Source organism: Poeciliopsis prolifica, unplaced genomic scaffold (assembly GCF_027474105.1).
Source record: "Poeciliopsis prolifica strain line A6 unplaced genomic scaffold, Auburn_PproV2 SCAFFOLD006, whole genome shotgun sequence".
Lineage (NCBI taxonomy): Eukaryota > Metazoa > Chordata > Actinopteri > Cyprinodontiformes > Poeciliidae > Poeciliopsis > Poeciliopsis prolifica.
Window position 1 is genome coordinate 11,883,014 of NW_026562381.1, and position 21,828 is coordinate 11,904,841.

General features: G+C 42.2%; 1 protein-coding gene and 1 pseudogene across 1 annotated transcript; one reads left to right on the top strand and one right to left on the bottom strand.

The window, feature by feature from the left end:
• The first annotated feature begins 954 nt into the window (after positions 1-954).
• LOC129360367 (four and a half LIM domains protein 1-like) lies at positions 955-18,086 on the top strand. The gene is given in 8 exon segments (XM_055030538.1): positions 955-981; positions 1,087-1,195; positions 13,068-13,249; positions 14,272-14,449; positions 15,397-15,478; positions 15,480-15,564; positions 15,635-15,821; positions 16,603-18,086. Coding segments are annotated over 8 exon segments (990 nt in total). The 5' UTR covers positions 955-969; the 3' UTR covers positions 16,758-18,086.
• A 42-nt stretch (positions 18,087-18,128) lies between these two features.
• Positions 18,129-21,828, bottom strand: part of LOC129360366 (ensconsin-like) — a 29,774-nt pseudogene continuing 26,074 nt past the window's right edge.

Consider the following 21,828-nt stretch of genomic DNA (forward strand, 5'->3'; position numbering starts at 1 on the left):
TTAAAAAGTACTGGTTCCATTGACAGATTATTTCACTCATTACATGGAAAATTGCTTTGGTATAAGTGAAATAATTTTTCATGAATTTTAAAAAAATACTTAAAACGAGCTGATATATTTTGCTGAAAAGTTACTTGTTAGTTAGTTTTGTTTTATTTCAAGTATTAAAATATTTTTATTTAGAAAAGGAAACATGATGTCTTTGTTTTTACTTCATAATTTTTGCACAACTTTAAGTTAACAAATTCCAGATTAAACACATTGAAATTTTAGGTTGTGACATAATAAAACATTGAAAAAGGTCAAAAGTTGTAAACACTTTTGTAAAACAAAGTATTATTCTACATTTATTTGCAGTAGAAAGTAGACAAAAATACTTAATAAGATTTTGTGTTTTTGCACAAACGATTACGTTTTACGATTACAATGTGACAAAAAAAGTAAAAAAAAAAGGTCAAGGGATAGTAGTTGTTGCAGGGCACAGTAAAGTTTATAAAGCCTTTTTATCGTTTAACTTGACCTGAGGAAACTCTGGCAACTTTTAAGACAAGAGACACAACCTCCTGATCTCTGACATTTCACCCTGAAGCATCACAAACTGTCTCTTCAGGCTTGTTGTTTGTGTTAAGGGAGGATGCAGACATCTGTTAAAGGAGCTTTAAATCACATTTCCTAAGCGTAATATTCAGAGTTGTGGGTTCCTGCAGGGTGCATGTGTTTGCTTTGGGTCAGGACTGAGTCATCTTGGTTTCTTTACCAAAGAAGGAGACGAGTGAGGCTGGAAGTGTCAGGTTAACAAATCCCCTCCATTTTTTTAAATAGCTGTAAACAGCTGAAGTGCTGCCAAGATAAATTATGTCAGAGCTGAATGTTTCTGCAGAGCAGAGCTGTAACTATGTTGAGTCTCTGCTCCCATCGATGCAGAAAAATTATGACTATTTTCCACCGATTTCCGTTCCTGTAGAGCCAATGAGAACTAAAGTATGTGCTTGTAGATTCCTGGTTGAGGTCATTGTTTATTGGGTTTGTAGGGGTTCGGCTCGCCTAGTTTTTTCTTTTCCTTTCTCTCTCTCTCTCTTTTTTTAGCTGCGAGCTTTAAAGCTGCGCAGTGTGCGCTCATTTGAACCCTTTCCGCCAAACCCAGCGGAGCGGACGCATCGCGGCTGGCGCAAAGAGACAGACGCTTTCTGCAGAGGTGAGTGAAAACTGCTGCCGGGATTATCATCAATTAGACCCTCAGTCCGGTTTTCATGACAGCATGGATGGATTTCATCATGATGATATTGTTTGGTTCACTTTGGGACAAGGTTTCTTACTAAAGGGACATTTCCAACATGATTTCCTGCAGAGAGAATCAGCCTGGTGTTACCAGAGTTAGTTACATTTACTCAGTTTACTTGAGTAACCTTTTTTTTTTATATATATAAATGTACTTTTAGGAGTATTTTTGTACTTGAGCCAATTTCTTATGAAGAGTTGGTGCTTTTACTTGAGTAAAATGTCTGATTCTCTTCCCACTGCGAGGAACCAAAAATTCACCAAACACACCTGCAGTTTTTAATCTTTTGTTGAAAGAAACTGATTTGGAGACATTTTCTTTTGCCTGATTTTGTTATATTTTGATGCTAATATGAATTATTGTCATTTTGGTCCTTAAAATGCCAAAATTTCCACTTAATTTTATATCTTGGTCCATTTGATTATGTTATTTTCAATATTAAATAACTGAAATTTGATCAATACTTCATACTTGAGTAGACCATTTTACTAAATATCATGATTTAAGCATATTTAGTAGAAAGCCTGCAGAAGGTTTTTTAGTGGTGACCAGATGATAATCTGGGAAGAATGTAGAAAAAAATTTCTTTATTATTTTTTTGCTATATTGAATATGACTAAATTTAACCTGCAGAAAGAAATATCTGCTATTCCTTTGGATTATTTTAGCCATTCTAAAATCTTGCCTGCTTTTTTTTTTTAAATGCACAAAATAAGAATTATTATTGTCAAATAAATAAACACATTCCTCAGCTCATTAAAGTTTGTCCCTTAAGTTCTTGACTAAACTTCAATTCAGTCCAATTCAATAAAAAAAACTTTAACAATTGTTGTTCAATGTAGTGTTTTATCACTCCATGCCACTAGGGGGAGCCTGCTACAATTTAAAGCTGGACAAAATGGCTGAAAAAACATGTCACTATATAAACGGTTCATATCAGTTAATATTGATAATTGTCAGTTTTGATAATTATTGATTAGTTTTTTTTGTTTTAAGTATGTGATGCAGCTACTGCCAAACCGGTGGCTTGACCTTTCCTGTTCTATCCACAGTTTTCACTCCCGGCTGCTGTGTGTTTATTTTCAAGCAGTTCTGAGGTCAAGGGGTTAAACCTGAAACTGCTGCTGCGTCAGTTACTCCACAACAATGAATGAACGAGTTGCTTGGTAACCAAAAAGTGTTAATGTTAGTTGATTTCATGAAGGAGCTTGAGTGGCTAACAACTTTCCTCTGCCTACATCTCCCATAATTCTGTGCTGTCCAATATACTGAATATTCTATCAGATGTTCTATGTATTGATATTTGAGCCCAGGACCGTCTTTCTTTAAGGTAACAGTGCCAGTAACTGCACCACTTTTACATCTTTCAAACAAAGTCTGCATAATATGCTGCTGTGTGCTTTTTATGGGGGTGTGCAAAATGTATCAAAGACGAGACAAATTCAAATGTTTCTGAGGCAAAGCAGACAAAAACCTGGAGTAAAGTACTTTGCACAGATTAATTCAAAACAACACAGGACACGTTTAACATAAACTAAAGAATCCATGATGAAATCTTCTGCTTCAGAGGGTGTTTGAGGAAAATGTGAGATCATTTGGGAAAAAAGGAAGAGGAACTTTATTCTGCAACATGACAGCAGTTCAGAAAATTCACCGTATTATGAAGATGGAAAGTCTTGTGAAAAGCCAAAATCCAGATCTTTATTACTTGAAACACGATAAAAACTTGTAAAACATCTCATTAGTGCAATCAAAGAGTGGCAAATGTTCCTCAGACAGTCCAGAGCCTGGTAGAGTTGTGTCATTGTCATTATTTCAACAGAAGGAGTAACGTTGATATCCAACCATTTTCCTCGGCTGGAAAATGCCTTTCTGTTAAAATCCATTTTTAATAAGTGAAACATTGCTAATTTTTGTTGTTTAAACACATTAATCACATTATTTTCCAGAGATTAGACTCAGATATGTGAACATTTCTTGCTGAAATTCACCAGTGTGTCCTAATTTCTGATCTTAATACCCTTTAAGTGTATTTATGTGTGTAACCTGCTGAGCCCAAAGGTACTACTTGTGGCTTTAAGCCGTTAAAACATTCGTCCCCTCCCTGTTTTTACATGGGATGCTGCCAAACCAACTACATGATGTCATTTAGGCGAGTGGGAGATTATGGCTCTGTCTCTGGCCTGCCTCCAGTATGACCTCACCAGCCTTTAAAAACCTAAAAGTCTTTGTCCGTGACTGTATGATGAATTAACCAAACTTTAATGGCAGAGAGAGAGGAAGTCCTTAGCTGTCGTCATTTCATAAACCACTCAAAGCAAATGCGAGCTTTAGATGCAGCAGACTGAGGCAGCTCCGTGCCAGCTGTTCCTCAGGCAGAGAGACGCTTTTGTTGAGGAGACAGTCCCATCACTCTTTCTTTTATTGCAAACGGAGCGGAGAGGAAGAAAGAGGGTGCGCCTCGGTGGCGTCCACGCTGATGAATGGAGAGCAGCAGCGGCCCGGCGCTGCCTTAAATAGGCAAACTGAGCGCAAGATAAACCGATGTTTCCTGCACAAGCAGAAACTTCAACTCAATTTGAATGTTTGGTGATTAAAAATAAAATGGTTGGAATAATATTTCTGTCATTAATTTTGAAGTAACACTGAAACAGTGAAGGCGGCAGGAGTGGGATTTGTTAGAAGCAGCAAATGGCTTTTAATACTTAGACATGAGGCGTTTCCACATTATATTATTCTATGCAGCTCTGGGAAACATTAAGATAAATACTAACGTTTTGCTTAAAATTTCAGAGACATGATGTCAGTAGAGCAACGTTCATTTCACTCAAACATTACTTATGAACAGTAAAATCACTAAAAGTCTCATTTTTTATGGAGCTGCAGCTCATAAAGCTTCATTTGCTGATTATTGAAGAGCAGCTTTTATGCACGTTGCTTTTGTTTGGGTTTCTACTGATTCTAAAAAGAAGAATTTCAAAGAAAAAACACGGTTTGCGTGTTGATAGAGCTCCCCTCATGGCCTTTTGTCCACACATATTTTAGATCTGGGCTCGTCTCGCTCTGCCAGCCAAACCCTGACCTTATGTCTGCGCGCTGACACGGCTCAGTGTGCGAGGAGGCCTGCGGTGAGTCACTGCTTCTCCTGACGGACACGATCTGGCTCAGGTCATCTGCCTGCTGACCGGCTTTGGAGGGCGATGGAGGCTCATGAAAGTCCAGGGCAAAAGGTCACGTGTGGAAACAGGCCTGCCGCTGTGTAAACATGACTTCTGTTGCAGCGGCTTACAGCCTGACGAGGCGCCGCTTCATTTCCTCCAATCTAATTTCTTGAGGAAGTGCAAGCAAGATGTGCTGTTTCTCATCTTTAAAGCCAACAATGGAAACATTTTTATCCATTTGTTTAAAAAGCAACAAACATGTCAGATTTAATCCCAACTGCTTTACTTCAGTTACAATGACCGTTTTGTTCGTTTCTAAGAGGAATTTTGAATTATTTCTGCTCATTTCAAGGCAAATTAACTAAATATCAGTTCAGTAATCATAAGTTAAACTAAACTAACTAAAAATCCACAATATTTTGCAGAAAATCTGAAAATAAATGGATCCTTTATGGTGCAGTCTTTATGTTTGGGGGTAAATGTTCCCCAGCCAACCTGACTCGTTCTGTGATTCATCTTTTATGAAAGCAGCCGATTCATCATGTCATTTGTTCATGATATAAACACTAAACGTCTCATGTTGGGGCAGTGGGACTATCTTTATTTAACTCGTCATATCACCGTTCTGGAATCCAAAACATATCCCCCAATCTGTCCTCCGTCCATATTCTCTAATCCATATCCTAAAAAGGCCTGGAGAGGTGAAGGTTGGATTTGGATGAGGGGTCAGCGGTGGTCTGGGTCACAGAGGGGTATAAACAGGCCTCCATAACACACTGATGCTCAGGGTTGCTCGGTTCGATGCTCTGTGGATCATAAAACTCCTCAAAATCTTCCTGATTGGAACCAAACATGACTTTCTACAGGCATTCAGGTAAAAATTACATTTTTAAACAAAAAAAGGGAACTTTTGGTGTGTTCTTTTTTTATATTTGTGTTTCCCTAAAAGAGAAGCATAATCAGCTAAAACCAAATCAACATCATTTATTTATTTTTCTTGAACATCCCAGTCATTTCTACTATATTTGAAATGTTTTATTTTATTCTATTATTTGACTTTATATTATATAGATATAACTGTTTCTCTTTACTGGAGGATAATAACTTGTCAGGTGCTGAATAAATAGTTTTATTTTTCACACCACTGCAGGATTTTGCTTGTTGAATCTGTTGTTTCCTCGTTTTTATGATGTGGTTTAAACTATTTCTGCCACACAAGCGTCACATAAAATTATACAAAAGCATTTTCTAGTCAGCAGGTTCATGCAGTTGACCATAAAACATCATTTAATAAAAATTGTTCCTGACAGGAACAAAGTTTTTAGTACCTGGAGTTCAGATTAATTTTAATACATTTAAAATACTCTCATAAAATGCAGTAAATAGTGAGTCACAAATATATTACTCTGAAAATATTAGAATTTAAGGAAGCAAAGCTTTTCAGGTTGTGGCCCTGAGATACTCTAAAACATTTTCATGTTTAAAATTGGACTTTTTAAAATTCCAATTCTGCCATTCTTTAATTTATTTCATGTCTGAAAAGCTTCTATAACTTGTGATTAAATTACATGGGAAAAACATGGAAAAATGTCTAATTATATTTACTCAATTACATTCACTTGACTCACTTTTTTTGGAAAAAAATTCCTTCTACTTACACTGTACCTTTTACTTTTGCCTGAGTAACTTCATTATAAATCATTTGAAATCAATTTCTGGATTTAGAAGTTTTTTTATTGAAAGAAACTGATGTGGGCAAATTTTCTTTTGCCTTATTTTGTTATTTTTTTGTTGCTTGTAAAAATTATTGTTATTTTCGTCCTAAAAATACCAAAATTTGACTTGACTTTATGTTTTGGTCCATCTGATGATGCAATTTTTAAATATTAAATGATTGATCAGTTACTCAGTACTTGAATAGACATTTTACAAAATACTTTTCACTCTTAATTGAATAATTCCTTGAACGGCTCCCTTCAACTTTTACTTGACTAAAACATGTTGAAGTCGTGCTGCTCTTATTTTAGTGCAAGTTTTGGATGCTCTGGTTATAAGTGATGAATCTGCCAGAACTGGAACAATATCCATGAAGCTTTTATATCTTATCTTATTTCAAGTGTGTCAAGATGTTTGACCTAGAAACTAAACCAAAAATACTTGGTAAGATTTAATGATTTGCAGTGTAAATCACCAAATCATGCAAAAAAAAAAAACAAAAAACAAAAAGAAAAACATAATAAATCAAGATGTGGCTGCTGAGTTGGTGATCGGTCTGGCTCCGGTCTCTGGTCCCTCTGTGACCTTTTCCACTGCAGAGGTCGTCTGTCCACAGGGACACAGTTTCGATAATCCTCTTCAGCGGACGGTGAGTGCATATCATCTCAGACTCTGTTTGCAACAAAGATTAAAGCTGCGCCAACAATAGCTGCTTATCCCCCTGCGGGCCTTTCCACATTCTCCCCACTTTGGGAGGTTCTTTAAATAGATCCGCTGAGCGGCTCGGCTCCCCAGAAGCTTCAGTTGGTTGGACAGGTTGGGTTATTTCTGGCTTCCCTCTCCACTCGTTATCCCTGCAGCACAGCTGCACATTGCTACACCAAAACGTCGCCCATCCATCCATCCGTCCGCACACAACAGGGGACATACTGCGTTCCTGGAGGAGGCTGTTTACTGCATCCTATTAAAATAGCTTCGTAAATATTTGTCTCGTCCCCATGGTTACTAGGACAAAACGTCATTCCACCCATTGTTTTCTGCTTGGCTCCTGTTATTGCCATCAGATCGAAACATCTGCGGCTGTAGGAAACGATCAGCTGATGGAGAAAATGGTGCAGCTGCTGGAAAGCAGAACGAAGAATAAGCCGAGTTGTTCAGAGTTCAGAGGAGGTCCGTGGAGAACGAGCCAACAGACAGAGCTCTGCAGGGGAAGTCAGATTAACGCAGGACAAGAAGCCGTCTGTGTGAGCCGGTTTACCTCATTCGCACCTCAGTCATCAGTTCGGTATGCCTGCGTGAGAGAACACGCGGTCCTCAACACCCGGTCCTCAACACATGGTCCTCAACACCCGGTCCTCAACACCCGGTCCTCAACACGCGGTCCTCAACACACGGTCCTCAACACGCGGTCCTCAACACGCGGTCCTCAACACCCGGTCCTCAACACCCGGTCCTCAACACGCGGTCCTCAACACGCTGTCCTCAACACGCGGTCCTCAACACGCGGTCCTCAACACGGGTCCTCAACACCGGTCCTCAACACGCGGTCCTCAACACCTGGTCCTCAACACCCGGTCCTCAACACCCGGTCCTCAACACATGGTCCTCAACACCCGGTCCTCAACACACGGTCCTCAACACGCGGTCCTCAACACCGGTCCTCAACACCCGGTCCTCAACACGCGGTCCTCAACACGCGGTCCTCAACACGCGGTCCTAACACACGGTCCTCAACACGCGGTCCTCAACACACGGTCCTCAACACCGGTCCTCAACACGCGGTCCTCAACACGCGGTCCTCAACACCCGGTCCTCAACACCGGTCCTCAACACCGGTCCTCAACACGCGGTCCTCAACACGCGGTCCTCAACACGGTCCTCAACACGGTCCTCACACGCGGTCCTCAACACCGGTCCTCAACACAGGTCCTCAACACGCGGTCCTCAACACCGGTCCTCAACACGCGGTCCTCAACACCCGGTCCTCAACACGCGGTCCTCAACACGCGGTCCTCAACACGCGGTCCTCAACACGCGGTCCTCAACACACGGTCCTCAACACGCGGTCCTCAACACGCGGTCCTCAACACACGGTCCTCAACACGCGGTCCTCAACACCCGGTCCTCAACACGCGGTCCTCAACACGCGGTCCTCAACACACGGTCCTCAACACGGTCCTCAACACCCGGTCCTCAACACATGGTCCTCAACACCGGTCCTCAACACCCGGTCCTCAACACCCGGTCCTCAACACGCGGTCCTCAACACGCGGTCCTCAACACCCGGTCCTCAACACGCGGTCCTCAACACGCGGTCCTCAACACGCGGTCCTCAACACGGTCCTCAACACACGGTCCTCAACACCCGGTCCTCAACACCCGCCTCAACACGCGGTCCTCAACACGCGGTCCTCAACACATGGTCCTCAACACGTGGTCCTCAACACACGGTCCTCAACACGCGGTCCTCAACACGCGGTCCTCAACACGCGGTCCTCAACACGCGGTCCTCAACACCCGGTCCTCAACACCCGGTCCTCAACACGCGGTCCTCAACACGCGGTCCTCAACACGCGGTCCTCAACACACGGTCCTCAACACGCGGTCCTCAACACACGGTCCTCAACACGCGGTCCTCAACACGCGGTCCTCAACACGCGGTCCTCAACACCCGGTCCTCAACACCCGGTCCTCAACACCCGGTCCTCAACACGCGGTCCTCAACACGCGGTCCTCAACACACGGTCCTCAACACACGGTCCTCAACACGCGGTCCTCAACACGCGGTCCTCAACACACGCGGTCCTCAACACCCGGTCCTCAACACATGGTCCTCAACACCCGGTCCTCAACACACGGTCCTCAACACGCGGTCCTCAACACGCGGTCCTCAACACATGGTCCTCAACACACGGTCCTCAACACCCGGTCCTCAACACGCGGTCCTCAACACGCGGTCCTCAACACGCGGTCCTCAACACACGGTCCTCAACATGCGGTCCTCAACACCCGGTCCTCAACACATGGTCCTCAACACCCGGTCCTCAACACACGGTCCTCAACACGCGGTCCTCAACACGCGTCCTCAACACGCGGTCCTCAACACGCGGTCCTCAACACACGGTCCTCAACATGCGTCCTCAACACCCGGTCCTCAACACACGGTCCTCAACACGCGGTCCTCAACACACGGTCCTCACACGCGTCCTCAACACACGGTCCTCAATACGCGGTCCTCAACACCCGGTCCTCAACACGCGGTCCTCAACATGCGGTCCTCAACACGCGGTCCTCAACACGCGGTCCTCAACACCCGGTCCTCAACACGCGTCCTCAACACGCGGTCCTCAACACGCGGTCCTCAACACCCGGTCCTCAACACACGGTCCTCAACACACGGTCCTCAACACGCGGTCCTCAACACGCGGTCCTCAACACGCGGTCCTCAACACGCGGTCCTCAACACATGGTCCTCAACACCCGTCCTCAACACACGGTCCTCAACACATGGTCCTCAACACCCGGTCCTCAACACACGGTCCTCAACACGCGGTCCTCAACACGCGGTCCTCAACACCCGGTCCTCAACACCCGGTCCTCAACACCCGGTCCTCAACACCCGGTCCTCAACACCCGGTCCTCAACACGCGGTCCTCAACACCCGGTCCTCAACACGCGGTCCTCAACACGCGGTCCTCAACACCCGGTCCTCAACACACGGTCCTCAACACGCGGTCCTCAACACGCGGTCCTCAACACGCGGTCCTCAACACGCGGTCCTCAACATGCGGTCCTCAACACCCGGTCCTCAACACACGGTCCTCAACACGCGGTCCTCAACACGCGGTCCTCAACACGCGGTCCTCAACACACGGTCCTCAATACGCGGTCCTCAACACCCGGTCCTCAACACGCGGTCCTCAACACGCGGTCCTCAACACGCGGTCCTCAACACGCGGTCCTCAACACGCGGTCCTCAACACGCGGTCCTCAACACGCGGTCCTCAACACACGGTCCTCAACACGCGGTCCTCAACACACGGTCCTCAATACGCGGTCCTCAACACGCGGTCCTCAACACCCGGTCCTCAACACCCGGTCCTCAACACCCGGTCCTCAACACGCGGTCCTCAACACGCGGTCCTCAACACATGGTCCTCAACACGCGGTCCTCAACACACGGTCCTCAACACGCGGTCCTCAACACACGGTCCTCAACACGCGGTCCTCAACACGCGGTCCTCAACACCCGGTCCTCAACACGCGGTCCTCAACACGCGGTCCTCAACACGCGGTCCTCAACACGCGGTCCTCAACACACGGTCCTCAACACGCGGTCCTCAACACGCGGTCCTCAACACGCGGTCCTCAACACGCGGTCCTCAACACACGGTCCTCAATACGCGGTCCTCAACACGCGGTCCTCAACACCCGGTCCTCAACACCCGGTCCTCAACACGCGGTCCTCAACACGCGGTCCTCAACACGCGGTCCTCAACATGCGGTCCTCAACACCCGTCCTCAACACATGGTCCTCAACACCCGGTCCTCAACACCCGGTCCTCAACACATGGTCCTCAACACATGGTCCTCAACACCCAGTCCTCAACACGCAGTCCTCAACACGCGGTCCTCAACACGCGGTCCTCAACACGCGGTCCTCAACACCCGGTCCTCAACACCCGGTCATCAACACATGGTCCTCAACACATGGTCCTCAACACCCGGTCCTCAACACCCGGTCCTCAACACGTGGTCCTCAACACCCGGTCCTCAACACATGGTCCTCAACACACGGTCCTCAACACGAGGTCCTCAACACACGGTCCTCAACACGCGGTCCTCAACACATGGTCCTCAACGCGCGGTCCTCAACACGCGGTCCTCAACACCCGGTCCTCAACACGCGGTCCTCAACACCCGGTCCTCAACACGCGGTCCTCAACACGCGGTCCTCAACACGCGGTCCTCAACACGCAGTCCTCAACACCCGGTCCTCAACACACGGTCCTCAACACGCGGTCCTCAACACACGGTCCTCAACACCCGGTCCTCAACACACTGTCCTCAACACCCGGTCCTCAACACGCGTCCTCAACACCCGGTCCTCAGCACGCGGTCCTCAACACGCGGTCCTCAACACGCGGTCCTCAACACGCGGTCCTCAACACGCGGTCCTCAACACGCGGTCCTCAACACACGGTCATCAACACCCGGTCCTCAACACCCGGTCCTCAACACGCGGTCCTCAACACGCGGTCATCAACACCCGGTCCTCAACACCCGGTCCTCAACACGCGGTCCTCAACACGCGGTCCTCAACACGCGGTCCTCAACACCCGGTCCTCAACACACGGTCCTCAACACCCGGTCCTCAACACACGGTCCTCAACACCCGGTCCTCAACACGCGGTCCTCAACACGCGGTCCTCAACACCCGGTCCTCAACACCCGGTCCTCAACACGCGGTCCTCAACACGCGGTCCTCAACACGCGGTCCTCAACACACGGTCCTCAACACCCGGTCCTCAACACACGGTCCTCAACACCCGGTCCTCAACACCCGGTCCTCAACACGCGGTCCTCAACACGCGGCCCTCAACACCCAGTCCTCAACACACGGTCCTCAACACCCGGTCCTCAACACACGGTCCTCAACACGCGGTCCTCAACACCCGGTCCTCAACACCCGTCCTCAGCACGCGGTCCTCAACACGCGGTCCTCAACACGCGGTCCTCAACACGCGGTCCTCAACACCCGGTCCTCAACACGCGGTCATCAACACCCGGTCCTCAGCACGCGGTCCTCAACACGCGGTCCTCAACACGCGGTCCTCAACACGCGGTCCTCAACACGCGGTCCTCAACACACGGTCATCAACACCCGGTCCTCAACACCCGGTCCTCAACACGCGGTCCTCAACACGCGGTCCTCAACACCCAGTCCTCAACAGTCATCAACACGCGGTCCTCAACACCCGGTCCTCAACACGCGGTCCTCAACACCCGGTCCTCAACACCCGGTCCTCAACACCCGGTCCTCATTAAGCCTCAACCCCTGGTTTCACTTCAACAAGTCATTCTCATAACTTAGAGACTTACAGAGTTCAGTAGTAAATACTTACATTTACTTGGTTACACTTGAATGTTTTTACTCGTTTTTGTTAAAGTTTAAACTATTTTATATTGGAAGAAACTGATTTGGAAAATAATATTTTGCCAGATTTCATTATTTTTGTTACTTATTTGAATTTTTACCCCTTAAAATACTAAAATTTCCACTTTATATTTTGGTCTTGTTGATTATGTACTTTACTAAATACTTTTTTATTCTTACTTGAGTACTTTTATTATGAACTAATTAAATACAATTTCTAGATTTTCTACCCACTGAATGACAAAACAATTATGTTTTAACAAATAATTCACAAACACACAGAGCTGCAGTTTTTGTTAAAGTTTCACAAGTCTTTCATTTAAATAAACTGATTTGTAAACATTTTGTTATTTTTTGTTACTCATATGAATTATTGTAATTTTCATCCTTAAAATGCCAAAATTTCCACATAACTGCATACTTTGGTCCACGGTAATTTTTGGATAATAAATGATTAATGTTTTGATCAGCTACTCTTTTACACTTAAGTAATTTATTGGATGGCTAATTTTTTACTTTTACTTGAGTAAAGTTTGTGGGTCTTGATAAAGTATTAATACCCTTTAAATGCTGCAGCTACAAACTTTAATTTATTTAATTTGGATTTTATCAGACAGACCAACACAAATAAATGCATAATTATGAGATAGAATGAAAGAAATGACTTTTTTATACTTATTTGTTGTTAAGTACAATTTGCATGATAAGTGACTTCTGTCCATTTTGACTTAACCCTTCGCTGTCTTTGTTTTAGGCCCCAGGAGTTACCTCACCTCCACCATGACTGATCGCTTCGACTGCTACTACTGCCGCGACAACCTGCACGGCAAGAAGTACGTGAAGAAGGACGAGAAGCACGTTTGCACCAAGTGCTTCGACAAACTCTGCGCCAACACCTGTGCAGAGTGCAAACGCCCAATCGGAGCTGACTCAAAGGTAAGAAGGTGAACAAACAGGTGCTTATGGTTGAGATATTTGAAATTGAACAGGCTGATATGAATGAAGTTTATTTTGAGATTTTCTTGATAAATTAAAATAAAATTGAGCAAAACACCTAAAACTTATGGAGAACTGTGGAGTATTTTTGTTTTCTCTGATTAAACAAAACTCAAAGTGGATGAAACTAAATACTGGGAAATGCTGGTGGCTGACCACTAAACATACCACCATGAAATAAATCAATTCAGCCAACTGTGATTAAAATGGCCCAGTCAAAGTACAGGCTGGATTTTATTGACAGGAATCCCAGCAAAGGTGAGTAAATACCTCTTAAAAACCATCAAATCATCATCTATTTCACAAATATGCTCTGTCACATACACTGCAAAAACACAAAGTATTTCCAGTGCAAATACAACAGTGGAATTAAAACTAGTTCACAAGAAACAGATTGTTTTAAGTCAATATTAATATTTATGAAAAAGTGCATGTTCCACTGGCAGATTATTCATTTATAGGAAGATTTTTCTATTATATATGTTGCTAAAATTAACCTGTTATCTCAGTAAACTTAAAATAAAACAAAACTAACTTGCAAGTAACTTTTTGGCAGGATATAGAAGCTTGTTTGGAGTAAAAAATTCCTGATTTTGTTATTGACACATTTCAAAATGTAATTAGTTTCTCATGTTGTTTTTGTGACTTTTTATTGCTGTGTTTTAGTGACATAAAGCACTTTGAACTGCCTCGTCGTTGAAATGTTCTTTATGAATGAACTTGGCTGATAATGTTGATGGAAACAGGAGATTATTTCACATATGGGAAAAATGTTTAGTTTCTCATCAATATTAGGAAATTGTTTACTTAAAACAAGCTTCTATGTGGTGGATGTTAGTTTTGTTTTAATTCAAGTGTCCAGAGACATTTGCACTATAATATGTTTTGTTTTTGCAGTGTGAAAGTTTGATGATATCTGCAGGACGCTTTCTAAACTTACACACCTCCTTTTGTGTGTTTAGGAGCTCCACCATAAGAACCGCCATTGGCATGAGGATTGTTTCCGATGCGCCAAATGCTACAAGCCTCTGGCTAACGAGCCGTTTAGCGCCCGAGACGATGGCAAGATCATGTGTGGGAAGTGCGGCTCCAGGGAGGACGGCAACCGCTGCCAGGGCTGCTACAAGGTGGTGATGCCAGGTGGGTCAGATTGTAGTTTTCTCCACTTTTATAATGTTTGTCTTATGGTTATAAATGAGGACATAACATTGAATGGGGCTTGAAAAGACTCCCTGAACTAATTAAGGTTAAATTAATGAATAAAGTAAACATTTTGTTAGTGTTTGAAAGTTTTTCTTTGGATTTTGGCTGCTTTTCATTCATTTTCAGTCCAGTAACTCATTCTGTCAGGTATTTTTTTTATTTATTCTTATTTATTACTTAAAAATAAATAAAGCCTGACAACAAAAACTTCACTAAATAACCAGTTTAAACTAGATCTTTGGGAAAAGTGTCAAAAGAAAGTTAATCCCAACGTCTTGAATCTATAAAAAATATACATTTAAAAAGTAGTTGGTGTATAAATACTTTAAAATAATCTGAAATCTTGTCTTGGATCAGTTGAAAGAGGATGATGCAATGGGGTATTATTAGGGCCATCATAGGAATAAGAAAACAAAACAAAACGGAGAAAAAATTACAAATATTTTGAAATTAATCTAAAACATTTTGTAGAAAAATTTTGAAAATTTCTGAGATTGAAAAGTTGAAGGAAAAGAAACCTTAAATTTAAAGACTAATCAGAAATTTTCTAAAAAAATTTCCAAGATTTCCTCTAGAAAATTTCTCAGACTAATGTGAAATTTTTGGGTTAAAATTTACTCTTTTCTTTATCGACAATGACCTTTGGGCTTTTCATCATCTTTCCCCTAGCCTCACGTTTCATCTCCTGTCTCCTAATTATTTTAGTTTTAATTATATTTAAGGATGTCCAGTGTGTAGTCATGCTCAAATGCATAAAGTGAACAGAATGAGTCCAAAAACAAAAGACATCTTTGTTTTGGTCAGGTTGTGAAAATGCAGGTAATTCTCTTCAATTCTTCAAGTGCACTTCATAAAGTTTCAGCAGTCGCTGTTTTGTGCTTTAGGGTCGCAGAACGTGGAGTATAAGAACAAGGTGTGGCACGACGAATGCTTCACCTGCTTCGAGTGCAAGCAGCCAATCCGCACGCAGCTTCCTGGCCAGAGGCGATGACATCTACTGCGCTCCGTGCCACGAGAAGAAGTTTGCCAAGAAATGCTTCAAGTGCAAGCAGGTATGAAGCCAGTTTGTTGTTGTTCAGGCTTTCTGAGCTCAGCGTCGTGACCAGCATGCTGCTCTTAAAGCCCATCACCTCTGGAGGGATCAGCTACCAGGACCAGCCCTGGCACTCGGAGTGCTTTGTGTGCGAGACGTGCCGTAAACCTCTGGCAGGGACGCGCTTCACCTCCCACGAGGATCTCGTTTACTGTGTGGACTGCTACAAGACCGACGTGGCCAAGAAGTGCCACGGCTGCAAGAACCCAATCACAGGTCGGATCTTTATTTAAAAATAATAATAAAAAAGAAATAGACACATTGGGTTTGAATCTAACCTGATTTCAACTGAGTAAGTTTGCCAGCAGAAAGATTAATATTAATTCACTGCATCTTTTCACAGTATTCCACTTTGATGTTTAAAAAATAAATCACATTTCTGTATTTTGGGCAACTTGAACTGCTTTTTAAATACTAAAAAACAGAAATCATGTTGTTTTGTAGGCTGTTTCAGTCCAGAAAAACTCACTGAGGCAAAAACAATCATTAAGAAAATAGAGAATCCCAGAGAAATTCTCTAATTTATTCTGTTTTGGTACTTTTATTAAGTGCTCTGTGCAAACTAAAACTTTACTTTGAAATTTCCTTTAATTCAAACCAACACTATTGCATTTAATACAATTAGAAAATCAAAAGTAGGAGAGTTTTCCGCGACATAAAAATTGAGTTTCTTTAGTCAGGCTGGTGAAATATTTGGGAAAACAAAATATTATGATACCATTATGTTCACGTTTGTCTTTCTTTTCCATTGTAATAAAATCTGAGTCAGATGTCAGAAATAAAGGCAGTAAAATCACTAAAATAAGTCTAAATACATGGATGCATCAATCTGTCCCACTATATGCTCCTCTGAATCAACTTTTTACGATCGCCGTTGTTCATACTGGGAATCTGATTTAAGATCCCAAATCTGCTCCTTTCTGGATATAAAGCGACAACATCAGTGTTTATTTTTTCTGTTAACTGAAGTTGACGCCAACCCGTGTCTGCTCTGCAGGGTTCGGTCATGGCACCAACGTGGTGAACTACGAGGGATTCTCCTGGCACGAGTATTGCTTCACCTGCAAGAAATGCTCCCTGTCCCTCGCCAACAAGCGCTTCGTCATCAACGCAGAGCAAATCTACTGCCCCGACTGCGCCAAGAAGCTGTAAACAGAAGATTCCCGAGGAAACCGATTTGTATGGAAGACAATTAGAGCCGCTGAGAAAAATGAATTTTGTCTCATAATTTTGTCAAAATCTAAATATCCAAACATTCTTAAATGTTTAACTATGTTAGTATATAAAAATATTCTTATGAGATTAAGCCTGTCACAGATTTGACAGATTTTAATTTTAAGACTAGAATTGCAAAGACAATTTGCAAATTTCAAACAAATTTTCAACTTTCAGAGCACAAGAAATGTCCCAGTTTTTTTTTTCTAAAACATTTCTGAGATTCTAAAAGTGAGAATTTCTGAGGGAACTTTTTAAAAAAGAAGTCAGATATTTTTGTGTGGCCCTAATTCTCTTCTGCAGCTTTGAGTTTAGTTTGAGACTCACACCGAATTACTTCAGAATTAGGATGCATGCTGATTTTTTTGTTGTTTTTTGGTGAATTCAGATGAGACTCGAGGTTTCTGCTTTTGCACTAAAGTTTCCAATCTTCAGCAATGCAACATGTCTCAGTTTCTGGAGTTTGTCTCCAATATGGCAGCAGAATTTACAAAGTGGGATTAAAATCTGATGTTTTTAGGGATTCTGTTGCCTTGTGCTTCTAATGCAACTTTAGTGCCTTAAAGGAATCGTTTCTGGATTAAATGCTTTTATTCAGTTGCTGCTCAAGCGTAACAGCTTTGATTAATGTTACATGTTAAGACTTTTTGGCACATAAAATATGCCATGGCTTTGTGATCCATGCTGAATAATCTCACGAGGTATTTGGGCCATTGTGGATTAAAAAAAAGGTAAATTTCTACCAAAAACTGTGAAATTTCAGATTAATCTCACAATTGAGATTTCTAAAACATGAAATTTCTAGAATTTTTAATTTTTTTTTTAATTTCTGAGTTTCAAAAGTGAAAAAGATTTTTGAAACTGAAAATCTCCAAAAGTAAAAAAAAATGTTTGCCTTTTGAAACTTGGACATTTATAAGTGTTTTCCTAGAAAATTTGTCTCAAAAATCAACTCTTCCAGCAATTTTTCTTTTTTTCAAGCAAAGAATTTTTCTAGTTTCTTTTCTAGAAAATTTCTGATTAATCTAAAAATTGCTGAGTTTTTTTTTGTAGCAAATTTTTGACTTTTGGAGCTCAAGAAATTTCTAGGGTTTTTTTTCTAGAAAATTTCTGAGATTAATCTAAACAATTTTAAAGGTTTTTGGCAAAAATTTACTTTTTTCTCCCATCAATAATAGCCCTTAAACGCCATCGTAGGATAATAAACCTGTTGCGTAGTTAAAACTTGAGGCTTAAAGGAAACAAATAAAGGATGTATAGACGTCATTTGTCTTTTCTTTGGCACAAGAAACAGAATCACAATGGAAATATTTTCATTTAGACTTTATTGTTTTAACAGTCTGTATCATATCTGTTCTCTTTAGATATATTTACAGTACAGATTTTATTTGCAAACAAGGGCTTGAGAGCAAATCCTCCAGAGAAATATTTATATTCAGAGTCGCCCTGAATGGGTGGACTGATTGTCGAGGCCGAGGTAAAGACACCGTCAACTGTGAGATAAAAACAGTACATCTCAAACTAAGGCACCTTTCTATTCTACCAAACATTATATTAAAGACAAAGAGCTTTAAGTTTAGTATTTAGAAATGCGGCAAAACTTGGGAAACAAAGAACACCTGCGACTATAAACAGGTCTACATTTGATGGGGAGTAAAATATGAAGAAATATCAAAACATCGCAGCGTCCCAGTAACAAGTCATCAGATGGGGTGGAGCGTTTTCCCAGAGACTTCATGAAGCGAAAGCTGGAAGTGAGCGGCTCTTAGAAATTTGGTGAGGTTCTGTAACATTCACTGAGCTTATTAATCAAAGCTCAAATAATTTAAACCCAGAATATTTTCATGTACAAAGAGAACAAGGCAAACGTCAAGGTCCCCAAAACCTCAAGTCTGGATTATTCAAGCAAAAGGAATATTAGCATTTTTATGGATTTCATGAAAAAAAGGAAGGAAAACAGAAAAATTAAGTCTGACCCACATTATTTAGTTTGGTGAAAATGCTCCTCTTTAGTACAGTGAGAGCTGAAACCTGAGCCGATGCCACATCTGTGTATAAAACAACTCAGGTCAGAGGTCAGACAAGTTGCCAAAATGGCCCAAAGATGTTTTAGATCAACATTAAAACTGCTCTTTGTCTTCAGATTTAAGGAAATATGAAGTCGCTTTTGTTAAAGGATTTTCTAACACAAACGAGCCAAACTGAGCTAAACCAATCACAGCGCACCACTCGAGCTACAACGGTAACCAATAAGAAGACCCCAAGAAACCACAACCTGAGCCGCCTCCGTCCTAAACATGGCTTCACTCGCCTAATACTGATTATGTACAAAACATAATAACACTTAAATATAAACAATCCGCCATTTTCTACACTACCAAAAGAGCTGAAATGCATTTAACCAGATGTAGCAGCAGGTGTGAGAACGTGAAACTGAGGAGGAAGAGATACCTTGGATTTTTGATGTTTAGTTTTTTATCAGTAATTCACTCCACATAAAAAAGATTACAGATGCAATCACATAAAAAAATCCAAACTATCCCTTTAACGAGTTTTGTTGCAGTTGGATGCAAAGATAAAGATATGAGACTAAAATCAGATCCATTACAGTGGCGTTAGTAAACATTAGTTCTACCCACATGAACAGGCTCAAAATATTTCGCCTTTGTGGTTGTGACGCCCCCTAGTGGCTAGAAAAGAGAAAACAAGACGGTGTGAGAAAAAGGAAAAAACAAAGCCAGATTTATCTCGTGTTTGTCAGTGAGTCACGTTGCTGAACTGTGTGTGCATGAGCTTCATAATAATTATGCATTTTAGCACTTAAAATAAAAGGTAAGGCCATACATGTAGCTGAGTGCTGCAAAAAGCAGCCAGTCAAGTGAATTTAGACGAACCACATGCAGAACGAAGCTTTCCACTCGAACCCAGACAGGAATAACAATGATTATTAACATTTCTTTAGATATTTATCATATAATTCACACGGCCTGACTTTCACGTGTCATGGAATATTCTCATACAAGAGAGAAAACAATACTAAACATAATAATTACAATAATAAAGCAAAAACAATTTAATAAATTATAAGAACGCACCCCTAACAAAAAGAAAATACAAAAGTTTTTGACACAAAATGGAATTGAAACTAAACACAAGAGGAAGAGGAAAGACGAGGAACATGAAACATTTCCCTGAAGCGTGGCGTTTTATTATATTTTAATTTAATTCAATCTGTTTCCTCGTTGCTTGGGGAGCAACTGCAGCACTTGGGGTGGTCTTTCCATTTCGTCTTGTGCGCCTCCTGCAGGAAGAGGTGGGAACTGTTTGGAACGGCTAGAAGATTCTTTCAGGGAAGGTCGGAGTGCAACACAAAGAGGCTTTTCTGAGACGCCCGCAGCATCACATTTCTGCAGGGGCGAAACGAGAGAAGAGCTTCAGCCAGCGGGGAGATTACGCCAACTCAGCGTTTGTAAAGCAGAGACGTGAAGCCTCACCTGACATGGCTTCGATGGGCTGATTGGAGGAGTGCTGGGTGCTGATGGGGGCTCCCTTCTCCTCAAAGGCCACCCTGGTCCCATCTGAGCTCCCGTCACAGTGGATTAAAACCTGGTTGCGGTCCTCGGACTCAATGAGAGGCCGAGTCTTAGCGTGTACGTTGGTGTCGATGAGCTCCTCGAAGCTCCACTGGTTGGGCTTCCCATTGAGGCTGGACACCAAGCCGTCTTTGGTGGAGTCCTCCTCGTTCAGGAACTCTGAGCCCTCGACGAGGCGGCTTGTCGGAACCGGACTGGAGTCGGAGAAAGCCATTAATGGCAGCCGAGTCTCCTGCGAACCTTCCCAAACTATCCTGCTCTAAGTTCACTTCTGAGCCGTATTTAACATGGTTTTCCCCAGAAAACCTGCTGAACCCGATGCTAGGGTCGCTAGGTCAGCCATCCGGCAGCCCGCCATGTTTTTGAGTTAAAAAATGTTTAAAGTTATCAAGAAATCTGAAAATATAAGTAGGTACAAATTTTAACTAGACCAAAAATATCCTAGTAGACTTGAAATAAATCTAATTTACAAGTCAGCAAGATGTAGGAGCTTATTTTAAGTCAATAATTCCTTCATATTAATTATATCACTTAAAACAACATTATGTTTTTTCCTGCATTACAAGTGAAATAAGAAAATTTTCATCAATATTACAGACTTATTGACTTAAAACAAGCTCTTGTTATTTGTAAATTAGTTTTGTTTTATTTCAATTGTCCTAAAATGTGTGTACTAGAGACTAGACCGGAATTATCTGGAAAGATTCAGTGTAAGAGTTATTATACATTAACACCTAAAAACCAGATGCAAAGTCTTATAAAAGGCAGACATAAAAAAATTTAGCATGCAACTAAATTTTTTGACGTGTCACCTTGTGTAGCGTGTTGACCGTTAAAAACAGGAAGTGGTTACAGAGTCCTGGTAAACTAAAAAAAAGACACCTGGCTTCTGTTTCACTGAATGTGCAGAGTTGCCTTTTGCGCTTCCAATAGTTTCACCAAAGAAACTTTTTAACCTGTCTTTGTTCTATTTCACTGTTAATAATAAAAAACAATGCTTAGCCTGGTGGGAGGGCAAGTGAAGCCTGGTGGCCCGCCAGGCTGATAATGCATAAGCTTGACACATAAACTTGTTGAAATTTCTGCTGATGTCTGGAAAACCCACAAAAACAGTTTCACAGATCAACACGACTTAAAACAAATCTATAGATCTGGATGAGATTTCAAATAAAATCCATGATTATCAGGAGGAATTAGGGTGGGATAATCAAATGAACTGTGATGACCTGATTATCAAAAGCATCGTCAACTAATTTACTAATCTATTAATCGCTAATTGGAGAATATAGATTTTAAAAGTTGAAAGCCAAAACTATAAAATACGTATTATTTTGTACAGCATTACAAACCATGGCTGAATTTGATGTCAAGGGTCAGAGGATCAACGTGAATATTTCCGATTTTATGCATCAAGT